The sequence below is a fragment of the Neolamprologus brichardi genome, chromosome 3, assembly GCF_056152115.1.
Source record: "Neolamprologus brichardi isolate AB-2024 chromosome 3, ASM5615211v1, whole genome shotgun sequence".
NCBI lineage: Eukaryota > Metazoa > Chordata > Actinopteri > Cichliformes > Cichlidae > Neolamprologus > Neolamprologus brichardi.
The window spans coordinates 47,702,151-47,728,075 of NC_142106.1; the positions used below are offsets into that span (position 1 = coordinate 47,702,151).

General features: G+C 40.1%; 1 protein-coding gene across 3 annotated transcripts in view; it reads right to left on the reverse strand.

Annotated features, from left to right (window-relative positions):
• pde5ab (phosphodiesterase 5A, cGMP-specific, b) overlaps window positions 1-25,925 on the reverse strand; it is a 111,840-nt gene that overhangs the window by 11,518 nt on the left and 74,397 nt on the right. For 2 of the 3 annotated variants that reach the window (XM_087837767.1, XM_087837765.1), the window contains exons 9-16: window positions 16,133-16,241; window positions 15,975-16,059; window positions 14,697-14,872; window positions 9,394-9,453; window positions 6,973-7,119; window positions 3,599-3,724; window positions 1,730-1,824; window positions 1,549-1,636 (exon numbers count right to left, since the gene is read on the reverse strand). In XM_087837767.1, coding sequence (XP_087693893.1) covers window positions 1,549-1,636; window positions 1,730-1,824; window positions 3,599-3,724; window positions 6,973-7,119; window positions 9,394-9,453; window positions 14,697-14,872; window positions 15,975-16,059; window positions 16,133-16,241 — 886 coding nt within the window. The remainder of the gene's footprint in view (window positions 1-1,548; window positions 1,637-1,729; window positions 1,825-3,598; window positions 3,725-6,972; window positions 7,120-9,393; window positions 9,454-14,696; window positions 14,873-15,974; window positions 16,060-16,132; window positions 16,242-25,925) is intronic. The other variant, XM_087837766.1, reaches the window with a different exon arrangement.

A 25,925-nucleotide genomic window follows, 5' to 3' on the forward strand; every position in this document is an offset into this window, starting at 1 on the left:
ATATAAATATATGCGGGTGCCCCTAGAGACAAAGCACGTACCAACTCCAAAACACATTTCTAGCATGAACTGAACTTCCAAAACAGAGCTACTAGATCACTTAAATTACACAATTGAAAGCATGTGTATTGTTTGTGTATTTATACACAAGCACTCATGTATATTCAAATAATTTAAAAAAAAGTTCATTTACCTGTTACTACCACACACCAAATCCGGTCGTTGGTACTTGCTGGCTTGTGTAGCCACTAGGTAACAAAAGCTCAACACTGACACTAGCATCCTGGAGCACTTCTGTTGTGTTTTGTATGTGTTTTGAGTTTTTATGTGCTTCTGAGTACAAATTTAAAGTGAAACAACACAAAACACTGCAAACCACAACACAATTAAATATAAATTAAAATATGAAAACAAAAAGAAGATGCATATTCTCTGTCATATGGATCTGCATGAATAAACTTTCTGAATCCTTTATAATCTGCAACTGAAAATAGTTGTGGATGATTACTATACCTTTCTAATGTGAAGTTGTTGTCCCTTGCTCTCTTTCTCTCTCTCTCTCCCTCCTGCTCTGTTCCTGTGCTACTGAGTGTAACTACCGCCCCTCCCCCTCTTCCCAGCGCAAAGCACAAGGCTCGCATGAGGAGTGAAGCGGGAAAAAAGTGCGAGAGAGAGGGTGAGAGAAAGAAAAAGAAAAAATCCCCACGGCTCGCGATAAGGAGCCGGCTCACGTCGTTCACGTCAAAGACCCGGCTCTAAGAGCCATTTCGTTCGCGACCGAAACATCACTAATTTGTAGGGTTACTGAAGTTTGGCTAGCTGGTATATAATGATGTGCTACGTGACCGCTAGCGACACAGCTATGTTAGCATAATATAAACAAGCTAACTTTTTTCCCACTCGATAAAAGTTAACGTGAGTGTTCTCGTGGTCAGGAACAAATGTAATCGCATGGCAGGATGCTGTAAAAGGACCAAACTTCAGCCAGGAGAACAACTGAGATAAAATAGAAGAAAATACAAAACATTAAACATGTTAACAACACAAAAGCCATATTAAACGCAGACTACTTTAGGCCCGGAAGTAGGATTCGTCACGTCATCACTTAACGACGGGATAACAGGACTCACTACTCGGCTGTCAGGTCTCCAGCTGTTTGTGTCCATGACTAAATATCCAAATGTCTACATTCCTGGCACCAAAAAATGTGTTTCTGGATTTTCTTCTATATATTTTACGTTTATTTTGGGAAATTTTTAATTAGCATTTGTGGATGTAGTGTCAGAATTTTATTGTGAGGCAATGGTTGAACCACACCACATCTTTATTCCTGAAGGCCTTTCTGAAGGGATGTAAGAAGCCCACAATATAAGTTGTCTCCTCACACCTGCTGCTTATTAGACAAAGTAAGAAGCCATTCTGTGCTAATGTTTTATGTAATTACACAGGTGGCAAGTAGAGGGACAGAGTAGAGAGAAGAATGATAGTCTGACTAGAAGGCTTCCTACATATGAGCGCGTGTGTGAGTGAGCAAGTGAGTGTGCTTACAGGGCTGTTGAGGATCATGAGGCACTGATCGAAGTGGTGATGCTCCATGGTGGAGTGGCAGTACAGCTGGGCCAGTGGGTGGTCACTCCTGGAGAAGAAGAAACCGAGGGTGAATAGTGTGCTCCCACGCATGCATATATGATCATGCACACACCTCTGTGACTCATGCTCTCTGATGTACCTCTGTATGTAGGAGTTATTGACTCCTCTGTGGTCCAGGTCGTGGCAGAGTGTTGCAATCATTAGAGCCAGCACCTCCAAATCACTCATATAGCTCTGTTAGGAGATGAATAAGTACATTAAGGCAAGGAAGGAAGGCGGGAAAAATGGCAGCAGGTTAACAGATGACATACTGCCTCCTCAACCAAACCAAAAAATACAGTTGTGTACACAATGCTGTTATAATACACAGTGTGGGTGCTCAGCATGCACCCTGGAGTGGACATCAAAGCTGGTTCTGCATATGACACTTTAAGCTTTTATGCAGCCAGCTGCCAATTTTGCATACAAAAATCACTAGTTTTTATAATGTGAATTATTCCCGAATCAAAAATTATTTTTGTTCTTGGCAGTGTGCTGGGGTCCTTCAAATCTGTCTGATCATCCATAATAGGGTAAATCATATATAATTCAGTCTATTAATTGGAAATCATGTAAAACTAACAATCTTTAATAAAAATACATTAGCAAGTGCATTTTTTTGCTTTTTTTGTTGTTCAAGGTTGTATTGTTGTGAGATAACTTAGACGTTTCAGCAAGTAACTGCTGATTCATAACTACATTAGGGATAAATGTGGTAGAGTAGTAGGTGTGCAAACAGGTGGGTATTCTGGAATCCTTGCCAAGGATTCTTAATTGGAATTTAGGCTCTTTTTTTTTCTTTTTTCTTTTTTTTGTGTCCCGTTTGGATCTTTAGCCATCAGAATTGTTGTCTTAAGGCCAAGAAAGATGCCAAGCGGATTTATTTTACCAAGTGGATCATCATGGCCTTGCCATATTGGTCCATTTGATTGACCTTTATTATAATTATGAATTTATTTTATTTTCGGTTGCTACAAACGGGACAGACATGACTGGGGGAAAGGACAGGGAGAAAGAATGAAAGAAAGAGAGGGAGAGAAAGAAAACCAGAGGGGAGAAGAGACGGTGAGAAAGGGAGGAAGAAAGAAAGAAAAACAAACAAAACACCTGGATCACCTGTATGGAGAAAAAAAAACAGAAGAGAAAGCAAGCAAAAAAAGAGCAACATAATAAAAACAGCACCATCACAATAAACTAGCTCGCAGTAGATAGCTAGTAGATACTAAATATTAAACGATATTGTGCAGCACGCAAGATAGACAGCGCACAATGTGCTTTGAGGCAGCAGCCGAGAAAGGTGTAGTCCGCGTCTGTTTAGGCTCTTTTTAAGAGAGCTGGTTTTTATGGCTCACCTCACTCAAAAAGAGCCAAAAAACGCACAAATAACTGAAAAAAGGTGAATGAGGGGGTGTTAGCATTTTACTTCATTTTAAGTTTTAGACTTTTGTCTTGGACTTTGATTTCATATTAAGTTTGGTGAGGTTTGATTTGAATTTGTCAGGCAACGACTACCGGTACTTTTTACATTTTAGGACCAGAAGCACTTGATGCATGGCCAGAAAAAAGAATGGTTTGGGTTAAAAACAACCATTCACAGGTTTATTAACTATCTGAAACAGCAAAGTTCTTGCATCTGCTAAAATATTCTCTATCATTTTTCTTTACCTCAGTACAAGTTCTGTACAAGAGGACATTTGACTAGTGTCACATTGCATTACTACACATTAATTTTTTTTTTTAAAAAAAAGGTACACTTTGCTTTCAAATGTAGTAGCAAGTGGCTCTGACAAACTGTAAATATGTAAAATGACAATAAAACATGTTGGATTACTTAGAAAAAAAGTGGTTGCCCTTTGCAGCAAGATTACTGTTACTGTTACTATGAGATGCCTTGGAAAATCCTCGGTATGTTACGTGTTGGGAATGAGAATGCTCTGGGAATCAATGACTATATTTTGACTGCACTTACCTGTAAGTGCCCTGACTTGAGGACAACAAACATGCACTGGGCTGTGTTGAAGGCATGTCTCCAGTTATGATAGGCCACATTCTTCCTGTAGTTCTTCTTAACACTCATAATCCACTGACATAAACTCTGCAGAAGAGAGCCAGTGTTATAAAAATGTTGCAAAGTAAAAGCATATACAAAATTTAATTTGGTTTTGTTCTTTACATCGCCTGATTGTAGAGAGAATCATTCTAAATTGACTGCTATTTGTATGCAGAATACTACCCTGCTTCTGAAAGTTCGTTTCCTACAACAAGGGACACATTTCTAAGGGCTTAAAAAGGCTAAGGCCACAGCAACAGCAACCAGGGATAATTTTTAAATTTGTGTCCACTGAGATACAAACTATGGCACAGGTTAAAATAAAAAAGTTTGACATTTATGTCCATGTTATGATCAATAAGATCTTACTACAGTCAGTGTGGTTTTAATGTGCTGAGCACTTAGAAGATGACTGACACAGACAGCCAAGCCATCATGTCTTTACGAACTAATACTAGTACAAACTAATTTAAGTTAAGATAATAATAATGAATTATAAGTTAAATTATTCTCTACAGAATTTATGCTAGAGGAACAATGTTTTTTTCAAGAACACAACACGTACAATGGGACCAAAAAGAAAATGAAAAACAAACTAAAGCAGTACATTGTAAGTGGAGTACAATTTTAGCAATTGAAAGTAAAGGCAAATGTGACAAGCACAGGGTCATTTTCTTTGCCATTTCCGAAAGTGAACACTTAGCAATAACAAAGCAGAGAGCCCTGATGTGCTGGCAGGGTGCTAAGCTGCACGCTTGTCATGACCACACTGTGAGTAAAACTAATTTTAATCTGAGGCACCACGAGAATCCAAATTATTATTCATCTAATCAAATCGGGGCTCATTTTCTCTATAGGAAACATTATAATTTGATCTCAGACTTGAATGAGTGTCTGTATAATATTAAACATGTTAGGATTGCAATCAAATCATGACTTGGTGTGCAGTTCAGCTTCCAGGGTGTGATGCTCTGGGATGGCCAGTTTGTCAGCTATTGGTGTGAAAGTTAAACTGACAGCCTGCACTGCTGGAGGGCCATAACTTCCTCCAGTCAAAGTTTCTTTTTGTGAGGCCTCTCCCCGCAGGCACCCAGGGGTCAGCCACCAAGAGCACATAAAGGTGGAGAGCCAATCCTGCCAGTGATCTGCTGATGCTGGCGCCAGAATGTCATTTGGACTATATAAGTGTGGCCTATTGTTTACAAACATATATATATATCTAGAGAGAGAGAGAGAGAGAGGAGGATGTGGAGGTTGAAGGCAACAGTGGTTCCTGTGGCAAATCAGACCAGTGAATCCCAAACACAACAAGTGCCTCCAGCAGATCCCAGGAACAACATCCCAGATCTCTGTCCACGAGCGCATAGACCTGGGAATAGCAAAGAGACTGAGCAGGACCCTCGAAGCTGGACTGATCCCCGACTACTGAGGCTGCCGACAGGTACATTGAACGCCACCTCTCTGGTGGTGAAGGAACCTGAGCTAGTGCGTGAGGTTGAGAGATACTGGCTAGATACAGTCGGGCTCACCTCCATGCACAGTTTGGGCTCTGGAATCAGTCTCCTGGAGAGGGGCTGGACTCTGTGCCAGACTGGAGTTACCGTTGGTGAGAGCCGGGTGACTGGAGTGGGTATCTTGTTATCCCCCAGCTTGCTGCCAGTATCTTGTTTTTTTCCCAGTGAACAAGATGGTTTGTTCCTTGTGCTTCCAGGTCAAGGAACGGGTACTGACTGTTGTTTGCACTTATATGTAAAATGGTAGTTCAGAGTACCTGGTCTCCTTCAAGTGCCTGGGTGGGGTGCTTGAGGATGATCCACCCGGCAACTCTGTCGTCCTACTTGGAGACTTCAGTGCTCATCTGGGCAATGACAATGAGACCTAGAGTGCGTGACTGGGAGGAACAATCCTTGACCTGAAACCAAGCAGTGTTCTGTTACTAGACTTCTGTGCAAACCACAGTTTGTCCATAATGAACCCCATGTGGCACCAGGTCAGTGGTCGATTTTGTAATCATATCATCAGATATATCGACTGATCATCCCCTGGTAGTGAGTTGGATTAGGTGGCCGGGGAGGACGCTGGACAGACCTGATACACCCAAACATATAGTGAGGGTGAGATGGGGAATGCCTAGCTGAGGCCCTGGTCCACAAGAGCTTCAACTCTCTGAGGGAGACTGGGGACACTGAGTCCGAATGGAGCATGTTGAGCGCCTCCATTGCATGATGTTGCAGGGCTGTCTTGGTTAACATGCCTTTGCAATGTCTTGAGGAGATCTGGGGCGGTACCTCTGGATTGGCAGAGTGGGGTGGTGGTTTCCATCTTCAAGAAGGGGGACCAGAGGGTGTGCTCCAAATATAGGGGCATCACACTCCTCAGCCTCCTCAGGAAAGTCTATGACAGGATGCTGGAAGGGAGAGTCCGTCAGTTAGTCAAACCGCGGATACAGGAGGAACAATGCGGTTTTCATCCCGGTTGTGGAACACTGGACCAACTCTGTTTTTATTCTGTTCCACGTCCTGTCACTCTCTGTCTTAAGCTGCCCGAGGCATTTTGTAGCAGCTCAACTCAGGGTGCCATCTTCCTGATTTATTTGTGTATGATCAGTGTTTCATCCTGAATTGTAGCTTGGACACTCATTAATCCTTGACTTCCCTCCTTCCGTTGCTTGTTGCTTGAAGACTACCATGCACTGTGGGGAATTCTTGTGCGTTGACATAGTAATAACCTCCTTTTGGCAGCTTATTATTGCAGGGTATCTGATGACTGGTAGGATGTATGTACTGATGGCTCAGATTCTTATTCCGAACACTCAACTGGCTTCTCAGCACCTGTCTTACCTTATTTGGCTGTGGCTTAACTTAGTGCATATTCATCATGGTTCCTGTTGGCCTGTGGGATACCCAGGTAGTTGAAGCTGTCCTCTACAGCTGCTATTCTCCCTTCTGAGAACTTCATCCCTTCAATCCGGATCCCCTTTCTTCTTTTTGCAAACATTTGGCTGGTGAGGTGAATCAGTAAGTCTTACTGGCATAGAGCTTGTACAGGAGGTGACTAGTGATCACTCAGCTTGACCTAAATCAGTACTGAATCTATATCTGTATTCATTCTTAGTGATGAGCTGGCTTAGGTGGTTGAGGCCTATGCAGAAGAGCAGTGGGAACAGAGCATCACCTTAGTTGCCTCTGAAACAAAGGCCTGAGTGGTATTTTTAAAGCAAGTTTGCAGTTCTCATGGATTTTAATGGAGCACATGTTAAGTCTGTTTGTGTAAAATCCCAGGTCAGTTCTTACCATGTACTTCATCTGAAAGTTTTGGACCAGGTTGAGGTCAACAAACATCCGCACAGTAGCCAGCGTGGTTTCAGTATCTGACAAGTCAAAGTCACTGAAGCTGAAGTCCAGAAGATGGAGCGACTGGGCTGATGGAATGGTTGCTAACTTCAAACACACACAGAATATATACATGCAAACAGCAGGAAAAACAACAGGCTTCAAATTCAGAAATTCTGCATTATATAGTTGAACTAAAGACTAATGATTACATATTAATCAGATTCAAATCTCAATTCTTAATTCTGTTGCTGTTACAGAAGCAACTTTAATTTAAAATGCAGTTACGAGGTGTGCAATGTGCCAAATATACAGTATGTAGCTACCTCTTGAGTAGAGAATGTACCAAAATAATCAATTCTGTGTCCTAGTTACCAAGTGACACATCCTCTCTCTTGTGCCCAAGGGAGGACACTTAATCAGGCTATGCTATTAGTTCAGCCAGTTTGCTATAAGGAGAGGGGAAGAGAGCAGGACCCTTTCAGATGGTCAAGCAGTGCCACTGTTAGTGCTGGTGGGGAAGATGGGCTGCTCTAATTGGTTCATATTTTAAGAGGTACCTTGAAGTCAATGAGCCAGTTAGATGCTACAAATGAGCTACTCAAAATCACTTGGAATATCCTTTATTCTTTTTTTGGTTGATTTGTGGGGTTCATTCATACACGATTTGCTCAAAAATATTTAAATTAGACACAAAATACTAATAGTAGAAAGAATCATATTAATGATCCAACTCCATTGAAGAGAAGTATATATTATCACCAGATATATTACCACCAACATTATCAAATTAAGTGCTAATGTCCCCTAAACAAGACACATGGATTCAAAACTCCATCCGTCCGTCAATTCATTCTCCTCCATGTGTTCCAGGGGGATACTGTGGCTAGGGATGGGTATCGAAACCCAGTTCTTGTTGAGAACCGGTTCCCACTGTTTCAATTCCTTGGAATTGTTTGCCATTTTTGCAAACGATTCCCCTATGGATTCCAGTCGCCCTGAATGACGTCAGCACGTTGCGGAGCGTCATTTACCTGACAGGAAACACGGCGCCTAAGCTCAACGCTCAAAAGTTTGGTTATACTTTACGAGAACGGATGCCAACAGGGCAACTTGCAAAGTAGATATTTCATTTAAGGAAGGAAAAACTACGAATATGCAAAAGCATTTGCTCACAAAACTCGCGATGACCTTAAATGAATGTTGTGTTTTTAATTCCACTCCGGACTCGTGAATCTCAACCCAGCAGCAGCGGTAACGTTTGCACGTCCTCTCCCGTTAATGCGGCAGGTAAATAATCAACTAACAGTGCATATTATGTTAGTGAGATCTGCCTTATTACAAAACCTGCCATTACTGTGCATTTAGGTGACCATGATGAGACAGACAGACAGACAGAGTCTGCCTCAGATGCTGGCAGTTCTCGCTGCAGTCTCCTGCTAGCGTCTCCTTTCAGGCCAGGATAGACGAACGTCACCGAGCAGTGACTAAGTTTGTGGTAAAAGGCTTGCACCCATTTGCCACAGCAGATGCCCCCGTAAGTGAATGTGTTTAATTGTAGGCAGGGACATTACTGGATATTCTTGTGTAATTGCTACAGAATAATTTATGTTATACTTTGTTATTGCTACAGAAGAATATTTATTTTATTATTTTACATTTACAATTTTTTTTCCTGGGGACCCTGTGACACCCCATTGAAGAGCCGTAGGCTGTGGATCTCTTAAGATCTCACTGTTGGGTTTGTAAGGCCATGTTACTCCTAAATGTCTGTCTTGTTCAAAGAGAAGATATAAAACAAAGTTCTAAGCTAATCGACCTTAGTGTTCTCCTTTTTTAAAAATAAGAATCGATAAAGAATCGAATCGTTAAACAGAATCGAAAATGGAATCGGAATCGTGAAAATCTTATCAATACCCATCCCTAACTGTGGCATTACAAATCCCACTGATAGATAGATAATCTATCCAGCATATCCTTAGCATATCCAAAACATGTCACCTAAGAGGAATCCAGGATATGCCAGAACCATCAAAAGTGGCTGTTTTTGATGTGGAAGAGTAGCCACTCTACTTTAAGCCTCTCCCAAATGACTGAGTATCTCAGCTTATCTCTGAGATACTCAGTCATGGATGGCTGTAGCTCAGGTGGTAGAGCAGATCACCTGCTAACTGGAAGGCTGGTGGTTTGATCCCCGTCTGCTTCAGTCTACATGCCAAATATCTTTGGGCCCATGTAGTTCCCATACTTTCTTACTGATTCAGCCTAAGATGTTATTTCTACACAAAGCCTACTTCTTCTTTCTCTTAACAACATCACCTGCCTGTGTTTCTGTCTTTCCATGCTAAGTGTATAATGTTAAATTAATGCATTTCAATTTACTTCAGCTACCTGGAGTTCCCGTGATTCTTCATCTGCAGCAGAGGCATGATACGACAAGACCTGCAACACATGTATTTAAAAAAAGATGAGTTTTGCAGAAATAAAAGATATGATTATTGCACAAGTATCGGATTTTCTGTAGAAAGCACACTTCCACTGCCTATATCGCTGTTCTCTGAGAACAGTCTGTAGTCTGCTTTGTGGCAGCACTCAGTTTGCGATTATTTCAGCAAATACAAATATGTCTGACTGACTGGACATTCTGCATGACCTTTCTTTTATTTAGCAGGCACAGTGCATGTTAATGGACATCAGTATAAAAGACAAGATGTAAACATGCCATGTTCAGAGACTTTTGGAAATTATAAAGAAAAAAAAGTGGGCTCTGATACTTGCAGGCTGTCAAAATGAAACAGACAGCTCAACAGGCTTTTGACAGGCTATAAAAAAGAAAAGTGGCACTACTCATCAACCAGATGTCAGTCAAATCCAAAATAAAAAAGAATCCTTTATGAAGAGGAGTACACTGTCAAACACAGCAACTGAATCTTGTGTTTACTATTTTTAGTTACCAACAGATGAAAATACAATCAGTGTTTTGTGCAGTGCTTGTCGGTCGGGTGGACCTTCTCCCTTCTGAGTGTAGGAAGCTCCTTCCAAGTCCAACAGCAGTTGGACCAGGGGATTGGTATAAAGCAATTGATCTAACAGATACTTCTTTTCAAGTGGCCATAGATGTGGACCGCAAACAGTTGCTGATATGTGCATATGCATTCAACAGCATAATCCTACAAATTCCTGGTGCTGCTGCCTGGTGAAGTTATCTTTTTGCTCCCTACATCTTTATGAAGATAGCATTAATTCCTCACTGAGAGAGGAGCACCTTAGCCTTTCTGCATGATAGGACTCATAGCAGCTTCAGTAAGTACGCCTTTCCCTGTTAAAGCTGTATCACTCTCTGCTGTGTGCATTTCCCCCAGTGTAAATGATACCACCAATTCAAAGGAGAGTGTGTCAGCGGAGCTGTTTTCTGATTCTAAAGGCTTGTCAGTGGCCATGATATGCAGAGATAATCAGTCTGGCAGCTTTTTCCCTACAGGGACCTCCTCTCTCAGGTGGGAAGAGGGATGATCCACCCAGAACTGTGGCGGCTGTTTACCATTTGAGAAGTGACATTTATAAGGGTCAGCCCCCAAGTGTGGGGGCAACGACAACTCATTTCTCTCCTTTAGGGGAAAGAAATCATAGTCATAACATTTCATTTTGCTGTGTGTTTCTTGCACTTGATGCATGCATGTTGTCTTGTTAATTTCGGATCCATACACATTACAGCTCTTCTTTTTTGTTGATACTGGATCTAGGACCCTAAAGAAGATCAGAGAACATCTTCTGGTACATGTCATGGTCTTGGGTCTTCGACCCAGTTTTTAAGGTTGTTCTGGACTCTTTATTCATTCTTTTAAATGTATTAAATGTTTATATTCAAATTTTGTATTAGTTCTGCATTTCACTAGTGTTCGAAGTTTGTTATTTTAAACTCTTGGTTCTTGTTTTATCTTTGTTCCCATTCGTTTCCAATCTATCTCTGTCTCATCTCAGTATCCTGTCATCAGTGTCCCTGTGTTTGTTTACTTCCTTTCTCCCCAGTCATGTCCCTGTTTCTACCTGGTCTCTCTGTGTTCTGTCTCTGTGAGACAGAACACAGAACACACTCTGTCTTTGTAGTCCTGGCCCTGTGTTTTCTCCCTTCCTGTTCCCATGTTCATCTCTCTGTGTTTCGTCCCTTTGTCTCCCCAGTTTGTAAACGTCTCTGTGCATGTTCCCAGTCCCAGTGTCAACTTCACATGTCTTAGTCTTGAGTTTCTGTGTGTGTGTCTGTGTCAGTGTTACTTCCTGTTTTCCTTTGTGCATGTGATGTTCTGTTTTGCTTCCCCTGTCTTGTTAGTTATGATTCTTTTAAGCTGTGTTCTCCAGGTGTGTCCACTTTCCTTAATCACCCTCCTGTGTGTATATTGTTTGTTCTGTTCATCATCACATTCTCCCTCATTGTGTGTGTGAATTCAGTTTGTTTGTCAATTCAGCTTGTTGTTGGTCTGTAGTCAGTCAGCTAGATCCTTCCATGCTCTGTTATAGTTTAGCTTTTTTCCCATTGCCTTTTGTGACAACAATAAAGCTGTGATTTCTAGTTTTATCTGCCTCTCGCTACATGACAATACAGGTGAATTTGTCAGAGCCCATCAGCTTTTAATTAGACATTTTTTGTAATATTTCAGTATCGTGTGGCTTTAATTGGAGCAAATTCATTGACTGCTGTTTTATTACAGAAGCCATGTAGACGTGTTGTTCCTTCTTTTGCCCTTAAACATAACATGCACTGGCTGTCACTGTTATAACTGATACAAATTTACAAATAAAGATCTTTCACTGTAGCTTCTTAGCTCAGAATGGAAGTGCATTTTTATGAAAATGTCATTGTCTCACATATATTATCACATATTCACATATGTGAAAACACAATGGCATTCTCCTAAAAATAAGAAGAGCTCCTTCGTTTTGTTCAAGCTTAAAAACATAAAATAGTGTGATTAATGGCTCAGTAAGAACATGATGAAGGACATGGAACAGGGTTATCCATTTTGTTCCTACTCATGCCCTGCAGCAAACATTGCAAAACGTATTATTTCTCCCTGCCTGTAATCCAGTGGCTGCCTTTCATATGCTTTCAGAACTGTCCACATAAATGTGTTGTTGTGTCATCAAAGCCTCCCCACTGTGACAGTGATCTCCTTTAGAATCAAAAGTGTGTCTGATGTCACGTGATTGCTGACACTGGAACTTGGACAAAAATGTTTGTTCTATTAGAAGTGCTCATTGATCCTCTCTATGTGGAAGATATATTAAATATTAAATTATGTCTTTGAAACATGCTGTGATTGCTTGTGTTTTAGGACAGAGCTGACAGTTAAATGTCACAAAAAATGAATCTGCTCACCTCAACCTCAACCTCCTCATCAACACAGCTCACTGCTGTGCCATCTACAGCAACTGATTGGTGTCCTGACTCAGAGTCCAAATGACCAAATGACCAGTGTTCATTTTGGATTTGTGGACAATTTTGACTAATTTGAAATGATTTCATCTCCTGTTTGTTGCATTTAAAAATGTAATATTTTTCAACATTTTAAGGCTACAGCTGTCTAATACTTGTGTGGTTTTAACTCATGTTTACAGTTCAAAGTTCACTGGTAACTAACTGTCATCACCAGCCAACCAGCTGCTGAGTCAAACACCGACATCTGGAAAATGATCCACATTACATCGTGTGATTTTGGGCATAAAGAAGAAGATCTGATTGCAGTCTTTAGATGCAGAACAAATTAAGATAATTCTAGTGCTCCAAAAAAAGTGGAATGTAAGAGATTTCAGATGCAGTTTCTGTGATTCTGCAGTGAACTAAGGGGCTGACAGCCATCGATAAATGCAGTTCACCAAAATTAACATCAGCTTAGATACAAAGAGATGAGAAGATACCTCAGGGTTTCACTTCACTAAAAAAATGAAGGGAAATCTCAGAATACTATACAATATTTATATATAGGTAATGGTTGTCATTCCTTTTGATAGCAAGATGAAATTCAGTTGAATGTTACATTACAAGAACTGTAATGATGTAATAACCTGTAATAACAAGGAAAATGAGAAAACATTTTGCTTTTAAAGCTTTGAAAACCACTTGCACAGTTGTGTGACAGAGAAGAAGGAATGGCTCAAAAACTTCAGGTCACATTCCTGCCCTACACCTACAAGTTTGCTTTAATTGGCATGCACATTTGAGCCTATTCAGATTGCAGAAAATGCCAGTGTAGGATGTTTTTGGTTGTTTTCTGGGGAGAAAAAGTAGTAGTTCACATCGCATCACATTCATAATTGTCACAAAATATGAGTGAGAGAGTGAGTCAGGTGGATCGTAGGCTACAATGGAAAAAGAACATTCAAGCTAATGCAACAAAAATATGCTTTTCATACAAATTATTTTTACTCATCTAGAGAATGTAGTGTGAAAGACTTTTTTTCCGTTGAAAAGTATTCATGTGAATTAAAGTTCTACAAAGATTAATTTTAGTGAAAATGGGGCTTAAAATTCCTTTTTTTTCATTCCTTTATTTTTTTTGTAACGTCCTTTCAAACCACTAGTTGAAACAATGGCCTTGCAAATGCAAATGCACAGGCTGCTAACAATAAGAAAATCTGCAATATCCTTCTAAGAGTTGGAAAGGAGGAGAAACAGACTTGTACAATATGTGTGTTTATGCTAGGGCTGCCACGATGAGTCGACTAGTCAAAATCGTCGATGACTAATTTAATAGTCGGCGCATCGTTTGAAGCTTTCTAAGATCCCAAAAGACGCAGGAATAAGTAGAAGTTAAGAGTGTAATAACGGACTGAAACAGAAGATGGCAACACTGCATGTACAAGGATGCCAGCTGCCGTTAAACCCCGAAGAAGAAGAAGCAGTGTCCGGTATCGTAGCTGTGTCCAAATTAAGGAACTGCATCCTCCTGTGCCCGCATTTGTAGGGCGTTTATGTTACAGCGACACAACAAAGACTGTCCACATTCGAAGACTCTGACAAATGCGGCCGACAAATGCGCCCTTTATTTCCCCAGATCTGAAGGATGGGTCGGGTGTATACTTTGTGGCCCATCCTTCATAGCGCAGCTCAGCTCAGTTTCCAACAATGGCGGCAGCTCCTTAGTGTTAATATTACTCTTATTATTCTTTCTGGGTCACAAAATAAATGTTTAACATATTTTCAGACGAGAAAGTAACTGTGTAAACCTCAAATATCTGCTCAGTTTATCAAGACACCACATATTATCAAAAGCGCTCCGACGTTTTCGGAGACGTCTGTTACCCACCAGCTTGATAGCTAGCCGGGGTTCAAGGCTCACCAGAGCCGGTGAGAACACCGGACTCCCGGCAAATCGTTTTCAAACCCACCGCCGTCTTTCGCTACTCAGGCTAAACATGATATATAATACACTTCTGCAATCTGAAAATTTCATTAAAAATTTAATAAACGATCATCTTGTCTTTATTTTTAGTTAGCACATACCTTAAACACTTAAAGCTGTAAGCTAATGACAGTTATATAAGAGCAGATGCATACTGGTGCAATAAGCTGTACATTTTACGTCCAATGGATGCATGATCTGATTAGTCAACTAAACGCAAAAATAATCCGTGACTAGTCGACTATCAAAACAATTGTTTGTGGCAGCCCTAGTTTATGCTTGACTCACCTCCAGAGTGACCTCTTGCTTGGCCATAGCTCTCTCTACAGTTTCATACATCTGTGTGTTTTGGATGCCGAGACCACAGAAAATGGCAAATGCCTCCAGGAACTGGTCATCATTTCTGTTGAATGCCTTGACGCTGCCTGACACTTCATCTATTTTGTTCACCAACTGACAAACACCTACATGCAAACACAAACACATTACTGTTTATATTTGGTAATGTCTAGTATAGAACACTTCACTTTAAATAGGCCCTAATATAAAGGTTAGTTCAGCAAACCTTCAGGTAAGATTATGAGCTTTAGAATAACAACAATTTTATCTTGTCATTGGATCAGTTCATTCTTCCAGAATTGGAGTCAATGAACAACGTCAAACAAAATCTGTAAATACCTAACATCTGACTCAGGGTCATGAGTTTGCTGGAATCTATTCCCACCATTTTAGGGTTGGGTACACTTGGACAGGACACCAGTCAAGGATACCAAAATTGTCTTTCGTATATCATTTGCTTTTCATTTGCCAGTTTTTAGATTTGCATTGTTTTGGGGGCCCTATAAGAACGGACATAATAGTCCAGTTTATCCCATGTCATAATGGTTTGTACCATCTAACAAACAACTAGCTAATAATTTAGGTAAGAACGATCTTGAGAAAAACTTGCTGAGAAAAAAAACCTCTCTGATCAGAATTTCTTAGGGATTGCTTCCATATTAATGCAGGATCTGTACTGTCCAAATCTTATTATCATTCTGTGTTATGTAATTAATAAAAACCAAACAAGCACGTTTTAAAATGGAAACCATAGTACCAGGAGAATGTCCCTGCAAGCACAAAACACAAGCACTTCTACAATGCTACCAGTTAGTCAGTTATTTCAAAGCATGCATTGCTTTCAATTTAACTTTATGCTTTAATTTGTTTTGAGTAGGGTAATGGTCAAAGTCTACGCTAATTGTAAGGCCATTAGTATTCTCCTTGCATGCATGCAACTGACTCAGGGTGCAACTCATAAACTCTAAGGTTAGCTAATGCTATAGCTTCACAAAACAGAAATAATTTATATTACTTTTAAAGAAAAACAAAACTAAGATATTAATTATAGACAGCGATAAGCCACTTTATCTACAGTACATACTGTAATGCAAAAATCTTTTCCTGATTACATCAAAAAATATATATATACAATTATTATTCCCTTTTATGTATCTGGACATAACACAATATTACTTTCTAACTGCTAATGCTAACATTGTATTCGGGCAACGAAACAAAGCCTACCAATGACTTTGTCCTTCTTGCCATTCCTGATGGGAGTGCAGAGCAAACTCTTTATCTGATTGCTAGAGTGAGCTGGGTTTTCACTCTGTGAGAAAAAGATGGATAATTACTCACTTTGGGAAAAGAAAACAAGAGAGAAAAAAGAAAAGAGTACAGACCGTCCAAGGAAAGCGCTGGTCCTTGGTGACATCGGCAATGTTCAGAGGCTGCATGGTGTTTTTAACATACTGGGCGTACATATAGTTAATCTGGCTGTTATCGTGGCCCCTGAGAAGAAACACACAAAGAGAAAGAGCTTCACAACTAAGCATTTAGTATCAAGCTCACTTGGAATAATCCATTGAACCCTTGTGGACACTATGATACCATATAAGGGCTATCCTCAAAACCACATATAAAACACAAAAGAGAAAAGGGATAATATTCCCCCAAAATGAAGACATTTTCCAAGAAGCGGAAATAAATAAAAACATTGTGCAACAACTGTATAAAATGTTAAAACATTTGCATTTCAAGGGTTTAAGACTAAAAAAGAGCTGAAAATTATGGTCCCAGTCATGATAATTCCATCATGACTGGGACCATCTCTGCCATGTGACTGTTAATTTGACTGGCTTTGCAGCCTGTGTTTTGTCGCTGACTGCAATGCACTGACCATATTAGCTCCCAGTTGGAGCTGGATTCATCTAAAAGGCTCTGTTTAAATGTATAGCTACCAACAACCTGACATATGTTGTTGGTTTCAAGTGCTCCAAATGAAATTTAAAACAGATGTTAAAAAAATACATTTGGGGGGGAGTTGGATTTATTACCCTGCCAGGTTTGCCACCACCCTGCTGGTAGCCTGTTGGGCAGATGGTGAAACTGGTGTTTGTCAGGAAATATTTACACCATTTAACTGCACTTAAAACCAAAAACTCAAAGGTCTACATTACTGTTTGTGAAAAGGTAAATAAACAAGATGTGGGCGGTTAAGTAAATGTGCCTGACGACCGTTTTTAAAAATGCATTTCTTTTAACAGACACAGCTTTGTCCAAAAACTGCTATGGTAGAATGGTTTATCACATAGGCCCGCATATCACTGAAAGCAGAAGACACATTTTTCAGTCACTCTTATAATTTCTTATACATTTACCAGCAACTTTGTTAGGTATATCCAGTTCATCTACTTATTAACACAAATGTGTAATAAGCCAGTCAACTCAATGAAATGAGGGACGCTGATATCAAAAGATCTCCCAAGCAACAGATTGGAAAAGGAAGGTGACTTGAGTGATTTTGAATGTGGCATGGTTGTTCTAACCAGACAAAGTTTTTCAGAAACCGCTGACCTACTGAGATTTTCCCACACAACCATATGGAGGTTATACAGAGAATGATCAAAAAAATAGAAAATATCCAGTAAGAAGCAATTGTCCGGGAGAAAATGCCTTATTGATGCCAGAGGTCAGAGGAGAATAACCAGATGACTTTATAGGAAAGCAATGGTAACACAATCATGATATGCAGAAGAGCATTTCACCAAACTGCAACAGAGGATAGGAAAGACATTCTCTGGGTTGATGAGTCTCTGTTGCAACAGGGAGGGTCAGAATTTGGGATAAACAACATAAAATGGATCCATTCAGCCTTGTATCAATTTTAATATTTCTGGCAGAGAAATAACAGTTATTAGTGTTCTAGCATGCAGTTTCTATCATACTTTGCTACTGGTTATGGGGTGGCAACATTTATTATGTGGTGGCCATGGCATAATATGCATGCATAATGTGTATTAAGTATTTTTGCTTCCTCAATTAATAGTTGTTTTTTTTTCTTAAAATGCACAACCTTTTCTATTAATTCTACTAGGGGGGACTTTGTGGTGCTGTATCAGTACTTTGACTTTTAGAAGTAAAAGCAGCCCTGAGTATTTTCAATAGCCAAAATTAGCAACAAGCAGTTAAGTAGTATGTATAGTATCAACTTTGACATAGTAGTGGCACAAAAATAATGCCATAGTACGCCGCTATCATCAGAAGTAAATGCAAATAAATCTGCCCAGGCATCATTAAATGTTTTATTTTCTTCAGATATTTTTCTTTTCTTACATTTCTCCATACTTGGCCTACCTGGGGTTGAAAGTCTCGATAAATGCACGGCGTTTCAGCAGTTATACCAGCTTCCGCGAGTGTTATTTTTATAAAATAATAAAATGTAATTTTATTTTTATATTTCAAGATCATGATAATCTTCCAATTTAGAACTACAAGTTAAATAAAAAGAACTAACACAAATAAAATACACTTCAGCTAAATACTTTTACAATTTATTTTCTCAAACCAAGGAGCCGCAGTCTAAAGATTAAAGAGCCGCAGGTTGCCGACCCCTGCTCTAGGCTAACAGCACTGAATAATAAAATAGCTGCTGGCTAATAAAAACTAGGGGAGCTAGAAAGCCGCACCTGAGTTCAGTGTGCCCTGGCTCAGACCTGGGAGCTAAAGCCATCAGTCATGTCTGTCACCACTTAATAACCCTGTTTGTTATCTTTTGTCTCTCCAAGTTTAACCACAGAGTCCAGCTATAATACTGCATGAGAAACGATGGAAAATGGATATATAAACATGGCACAAGCTTAAAGTCAGCTAAAGTTAAAGCCAATGGATTTTGGCTGTAGTGCTGTGGTGTAAGTGGTGTGTGAGTAAGACTGGGAGGGAATATGAGCATGTGTTAGCAAATGACAGAAAGGACCCCATCATGAGAGACACAAACTGTTAAGCATGTTTTGATGGAATCTAGCAATTATATTATGAAAATGATCAAGGATGGACCTTACGGATTTTTCCTTATAGTCAACAGTGAACGTGGATCACTGGAAAGTCTTTATTTAAGTTTCTGCACCATACTGGACAGTATATAAACATTTAATGTACTCTTTCATTTATGTTTTTTCTTCATTTTAACTACTTTCTACATTGTAGATACATACTGCAGACATCTAATATATGCGGAAAGATATATGGAATTATGTAGCAAAGAAAAAAATTGATAAATAACTCTAAATATAATAATGGATTGCATTTATATAGCGCTTTTCGAGACCCTCAAAGCGCTTTACAATTCCACTATTCAGTCACTCTCACATTCACACACTGGTGGAGGCAGCTACAGTTTTAGCCACAGCTGCCCTGGGGCAGACTGACAGAAGCAAGGCTGCCATATTGCACCATCGGCCCCTCTGGCCAACACCAGTAGGCAGTAGGTGAAGTGTCTTGCCCAAGGACACAACGACGAGACTGTCCAAGCCGGGGCTCGAACCGGCAACCTTCCGATTACAAGATGAACTGACAACTCTTGAGCCACATAAATATGTTTTTTTCCTTAGTTGACAGCACTACAAACCCTTGGCCCTCTTTCAATGAGCTTCATGACATAGTCAGCTGAAACAGTTTTCACTTCACAGGTGTGCCTTGTCAGGGCTGATTTGTGGAATTTTTTGCCTTCTTAATGGGAAGATGGGAACAGTCAGTCAGTCTGGAAAGTTGCTAAACTTGAATGTGTCCCCAAGTGCAGTTGCAAAAACCATCAAGCACTACAACCAAACTGGCTCACATGAGGACCACCAAACGAAAGGAAGACCAATAGTCACCTCTGCTGCTGAGAAGTTCATCTCAGTCACCAGCCTCAGAAATCACCAGCATCTGAGATTAGAGCCCGGATTAATGCCACACAGAGTTCCAGCAGCAGTTACATCTCTAAATCAACTGTTCAGAGGAGACTACGCAAAGTAGACCTTTATGGTCAAATATATCACAGTCGAAGGCCAAACAAGACAACCAGACGCAAATGTAGATCACACATGGAGGCACTGATGAACGTGATTTATCTGACTTTATTTACAGAGTACAATAAAGATGACTTGACTATGAGCTGTGCACTGTGATGTAATGTGGCCTATGAGGGATACATGATATTCTAGAATGCTAGTAGCAAGCATGAACTGTACAAAATAATAAGAAGTACTAGAATAACTATGTACACATGAATTCTGTGACGTGGGAGGAAAAGGGGGGTTTCAGGTCAGGGAACGAAATCAGGAGTCTCTGAATCACTGCGAGTGGAGGCAAGGTTCAGATGGTGTTTCCGTGAAGACCGAGTGCGAATGCATCATGGACGAGAACGGTCTTGGATGATGGAAGCTCGTGTCCTAGGCTAGTATCTCAGAGTGCTCTATCTAGAGCAGGGGTCGGCAACCTGTGGCACGCGAAGGGTTAACTGATGGCACGGCCATAGCTGGACTGGCCATCGGGCATACCGGGCATTTGCTCGGTGGGCCGATGATTTTTTATTTATTTTTTTGTAACAGTATAAACAATCAAAGGTGGTGGATTGGCCAGATGCTGGCCGGTGTGTAAAAACAACTCAGTTGTTTGGTGGTGGCTATGGCGTAGCTTCCACAGATTCAGTAACATTAGCAAGTGGTGGAGGCCAGCAGGTGGATGAGAGAAAGGGGAGGCAAGAGAAGAGACCCGAGGCAGCCGTCGGTCCGAGTGTCAGGTGAACTGAACTTCAGGTAAGAAGTTATGACCTGCAGTCTATCTGGGTCAGATATAAACCAAGTTTAGGTGGAGTTTATTTTCGTTGTGCTGACTTTTTACCGTCAGTTAGAATAACTCGTACTGCGTACTAGCTAGCATGAACTTTATTTTATTCATAAGGTTAGTTAGTAGAGTTGCCAACCATCCCGTAAAAAGACGAATCGTCCCGCATTCAGAGAAAATATTACGCATTTCGTATTGAGCTGAAAAGGAACACAGTTTGTCCCATACTTCAGCTACAATGAAACAGACACAAAGCTGGAGCTATTCTGTCTTTACGCTGCACAGCTGCCTCTTCTTCTCTCCTCCCTCTCCTGTTTCTACTTCAGTCATGGAACTGATCAATGATCAGCTGATCGGCTCTCTTGTTTGTTTATCGCCCACTTTGCGCCAGAAAGAGGAAACCAGCGGATGTCGCGTTAAACAACAGCAGCACATTTAAGCTTGATCAGCTGTTGTTAGAATTTATTTAATATTAATTTCTAGTATCAGCTGATGTTTGATGGAGCCACAGCTGTAAAGCTGCTGGTCATGGTGTCGGTTCGGATATGTGGTGAGAGGGAAACATGAAGATGAAACCAGGAGATGTCCTTACTGAATCATCAGAGCTGAGCAGGTGATGGAGAAACAGGTTTACCTTTTAGGTGACATGGATGAGTTGAAGGGAAGTTATGAACTGTTTCTGAGAGACAAATAACACCAGGATCCTTTTTTACGCTGACAGCTGGTAACTGTGCAGGGGCGGCTCTAGCAAAGTTTTGCCAGGGGGCCAGGTGGGGCATTAACAGGGAAAAGGGGGCACAAAGAAATACTTTTCTTTCTTATTCTCATTTAAAATGTCTGGCTGTTATTAAATAATTATCTGAAGCTTACAACCAAAGTTTTTATCTGACGTAAAATGTATAGAAATCATACATATACCAACAAGACTGTACATCACTGTCACAACAGTGTTTGTTTTCATTCAAAGGCTTTATGGCTTTAATACCTGGTGGGCTGGTCTCTAGTCAAAATGCCCGGGCTGATTTTTTGTCCCAGTCCATTCCTGGGCACGACACGCAGTGAAGTAATCTGAGAAGGTGCATTAAAAAATAAATGCGGTGCACCAGTGGTGCACATCGCAAATCAGCTCGCATAGACACATTAGTTGTGCCTCTTCTTAATGACGGTATCTTAGCTAACAACCCCAACTACCAGATTCAACTTGTAATTGGCTAAAAATAACTTAGCCTACTGGTGAGAGGGAAGTTGTTAGCTTTCCACATTCTGACACTTCAAAAGCTTCAGGAGCTTTCCGCTCAGCACAGCATCAGCACCACGGAAATACACGGATACATCCGTAGACTCGAGACAGAATTCACAATGCGATTTTTTTGGGACTTTCAGGCGTTTGGACCAATGTTTTATTTTCTGATCAAACCAGAAATCTTTAATGAGCAGCTAGATTTGTCTTGCATTAAGTGGCTGAGTCAATGCCAGTTAATGCAACATCAAAGCAGCTGGAATCCATAGATGTGCGTGTTCATGGAGCTGCATTTTCACCTGCTGGACATCACTACCTGACAAGTTTAACTGTCTTCAGAACATTGCAGAGGCCTTATTGACAGTATTTGGCTCTACATATCTGTGTGAGCAGATTTTCTCTCACATGAGTGTCCTCAGGTCTGAATTCTGGACACTCGGAGTCCTGTGTAGCTGAGTGGGAGACCAGAGATCACATTAACATGTGTGTCCCTGTATTAACAAACATGCCATATTGGCCCAGTTTATTTTTCTTATCATTGTTGTGAGGAGACCATAAATAGCATTTGCATTTTCTATTGTACAGTTCATTTGCTGTTATGGATAAGAAGTCTTTTTTTGTTTCAAAATAGCTGATAACTATTCGCTGATAGCTGCAAACATCTGCGAACAAATATAATTCTATAAAGTGGTTCTATATAGAGTGTAACTGTTAATATAGAGCGTTATTAAATTTATTGCTAATGCAATCATATGGCACACTGACTTCTGAGGAAATTTTAGATGGCACTCGTCATCAGAAAGGTTGCCGACCCCTGATCTAGAGGTAAAGATGTGGGTCAAGGAGTATTTCAGTAATTCATTTTCTTAGACTAGATCTAGCAAACTTATCTACTTCACACAAGAGAAACATAACCCAGCCAAAGGAAACAGCAGAAGTAGTCTATTATAATGGGTGTAGATAGGTCATATCAGTTTGTCTAGTTAAGATATACAAAGCTTCTGGTTTTGTGTTATGTGCCAAGAACAGAGCATTTAGCATCAGTTGATGATCAGACAAGACTATCTGTCATAACTGTACAGGTAAATGGTAGACCTTTTGCAGACCTGGTAGCCCTTCTCCTGTTTGTCTATTGTAAGTTTCATCAGGTTTCTACAGGTTTTTCACCTTTTGTGTTTCTGTTTGCCCATCAGGTCAGAGGTTTACTAGAGGGAGACTTGGGAGGAAATGGATCAGGTTAAGGACAGAAATATAATCTCTTACGTCCTTAAAATGAGAAACTCAAAATAAATAAATAAAAATTGTATACTTTCTTGATTCCTGTGAGGAAATTCCTCTCTGCATTTAACCCATTCACTCAGTGAAGCAGTGAGCAGCCACCATCTAGCGCCTGAGGAGCAGCATGTAGGTACTTTACTCAGGGGTACCTCAGAGTAGCTGAGATTTGAAACCCCGACGTTCCAATCACGGGACCACCACTCTACTTACCGAACTATTCCTGCCTCAACTGAGCTATCCCTGCCAAAGACCACAACCTTGGCAAGAGAGAAGCTTAAATCTCAAAGGAAGCAGAAAAAAATGGAGTGATCAGACAGCAAGGTGAAAGCAGTTTTGAGGTTAGCCTCAAGTCCCGTTGCTGTTGTTGTGTAGTAAGGTGAGACCGTTCCATCTCCAGTAGATTACTATATAGCTTTATAGTGTTAAATTATTTCTTTGCTGTAACACTGTCAAAAAAGTGGACACAAACACTGGCTGGTTTCATGTTCATGTGGTAAAAGTTAGTTAAAGAATTTGGTTCTTTAACTAACTTTTAAGAGCACTGCATAGTCTTTGCATCAGTTGTGTTAATCTGCTATTAATGTCCAACAAAGTACAGTGAAATCTACGCCTACTTGTGAATTTTCCAATTTTCTTTCAAATAATCCAGCAGAAAAATCCTGTGGATGACCCAAAAAACAACGATTGATAAATAAATAAATAAATAAAAAACAAAAAACTGAATATTGATGTATTTTGAACTATTTAGAAGCCCATTATACATTATGCAAGGCTTTACTGGCTACTGATTAATATGGGGCACTAGGGCAAGTGAACATCTCTGTGGACCAGGAGAAGACATTCCTCAACCAGCGGGTGTTCTTCCATTGGCTGGCTAGGGTTAGAGGTAAAATCATGGGCAAGTGATTCCAGCCAACTGTGCCCACAGATTCTGAGACTCTTTACACTCTTAACCATCCAGTGAAGTAGACCTGAAGTACACTTACTGGAAAATTCCTCCCAACACAGCAGATGTCTGCCTCTCCCTAAGCCTGGTTCTACTAGAGCAGGCGTCTCAAACTCGTGGCCCAGGGGCCACTTGCGGTCCACGACACCCCTACTATATTGACGTAAAGAAATATAATGCATTTGGCCCTTGAAGTTACTTAAATTATTTGGCTAGTTTTTTATTAAGAGCAAAAATAGAACATTTAACATTAAAACATGAATTTTGTAGTGTGTATGTGTGTGTAGATTTGTAGCGCAATAGAGTGTTTAAGTTTCTGATAGTCATTCGTTTACTCAAGTAAAAGTGAGTCTTTTAGTGTTTTTCTTTGATTTCCAAGATTTAATGCATGTTAGGCCTTTAATTTTGGATAAATTTGAGCCTTCAAGCTAATTACCTCAATGTGTCCTATCCAAAGTGACCTCAGTATACACCCACACACAGATGGAAAAGGAGCAGACTATGTGCATTTGTGTTTGGGTTTAATCACTCAAACTGAAATCCACACTAAAATCCACCCTTTCTCTCCCTTGCTCTGTGACTGACTTAAACAAGGTCATAGAAAACCTGCCGGCATCATGTAAACCATGACAGAAAACTTTGGCTTTTGATTCCGGGCAACAATCAAGCTCCAGACCCACACAAACTTCACTGTCCCACTTTGTCTGCTTGAAATCATCTGCCTGCCATTCATGTGAGCTGTATCTACAGCATCAGTTCAGCATGACTGAACTTCCTGCTTTAGCGAAAAAGATTTCGTGTCACTGTGAAGCCACAGCCGTGGCAGTTAATGTCACTATAAAAAGCCTCCAGCAGTTCCAGACAGTCAAAGCTAACATCCTGCACTGCTCCTCCCTCCCTTCCCACATCGGCCCAGATGGAGTTGCTCATTTTTGCCATTTCGCAGCTGTCCCAGAGGAAATCTAGCACATACACACAGCAGCATTTAAACAGAATTATTAGATTAGGAGAAACTGGAATGAAAGTGGGAATTAAAAAATGAGACCCTATAGAAGACAAGGCAAGGTCTGGTTTGTGTCTGGTCCATCTACCAATTATTTCAATTTCTTTCCCTGTTGACTTGAATTATTAGCAGACACAAAAATAAGAGGCCCGGAGAGCAGAATATCTTCTCACAAAAATAAAAGACCTAGTAAGAAGAATATCTGTGCGTTGGGTTTAAATCAGTCACACACAAGAAAAGGATGTTAAAACTTGAAACTCACAGGTCCATTTGTTTCACCAAACTTTCCTTTACTGAGTCCTAGCTGTCTCTTAGCTATAAAGATATAGCTAAGACACACAGAAAAAGTGATTAAAGTCTGATCAAAAGCATGTTTTATGTATTACCTGATCTTTAATAATAATAAAATAAAAATATACCAAACCATGAAATCTTTGTGTTTTTAGTTTTCTTTATTTTAAATGCATTAAAGTTACATTTAAAGACCACTTACATTATTATCGTCACCAAATCCTATGAAAATTAATCAGTGTGTTATTCCATTTCTCAGAATCTTATGACATGCCTTTCTTGTTGTGATTCTCAGCACCAAGAGCTTTGGCCCCTCCTAATATTTGGGATTAACCCACAAATATGTGGTTCCGATTTTAAATTAATGTAAAAAACGTTGTAGTGAGTCGTTGAGTAGTGCGTGACATGCTTTTGATTTTTATTTGGAGTAGCATAGCTGAATTCAAAATAATTTGACTTGTTTGTTAAAAACAAAAACTTAAACTTGTATATTGTAGGAAATATATGTAATGTTGTCACATCAATTTGTTGTCCACGTCATTAAATATTTTTCAACTTGAATATTTCAGTCAAAATCTCATGTGTGATTTGAGCTTTCCTCTCGATTCTTGA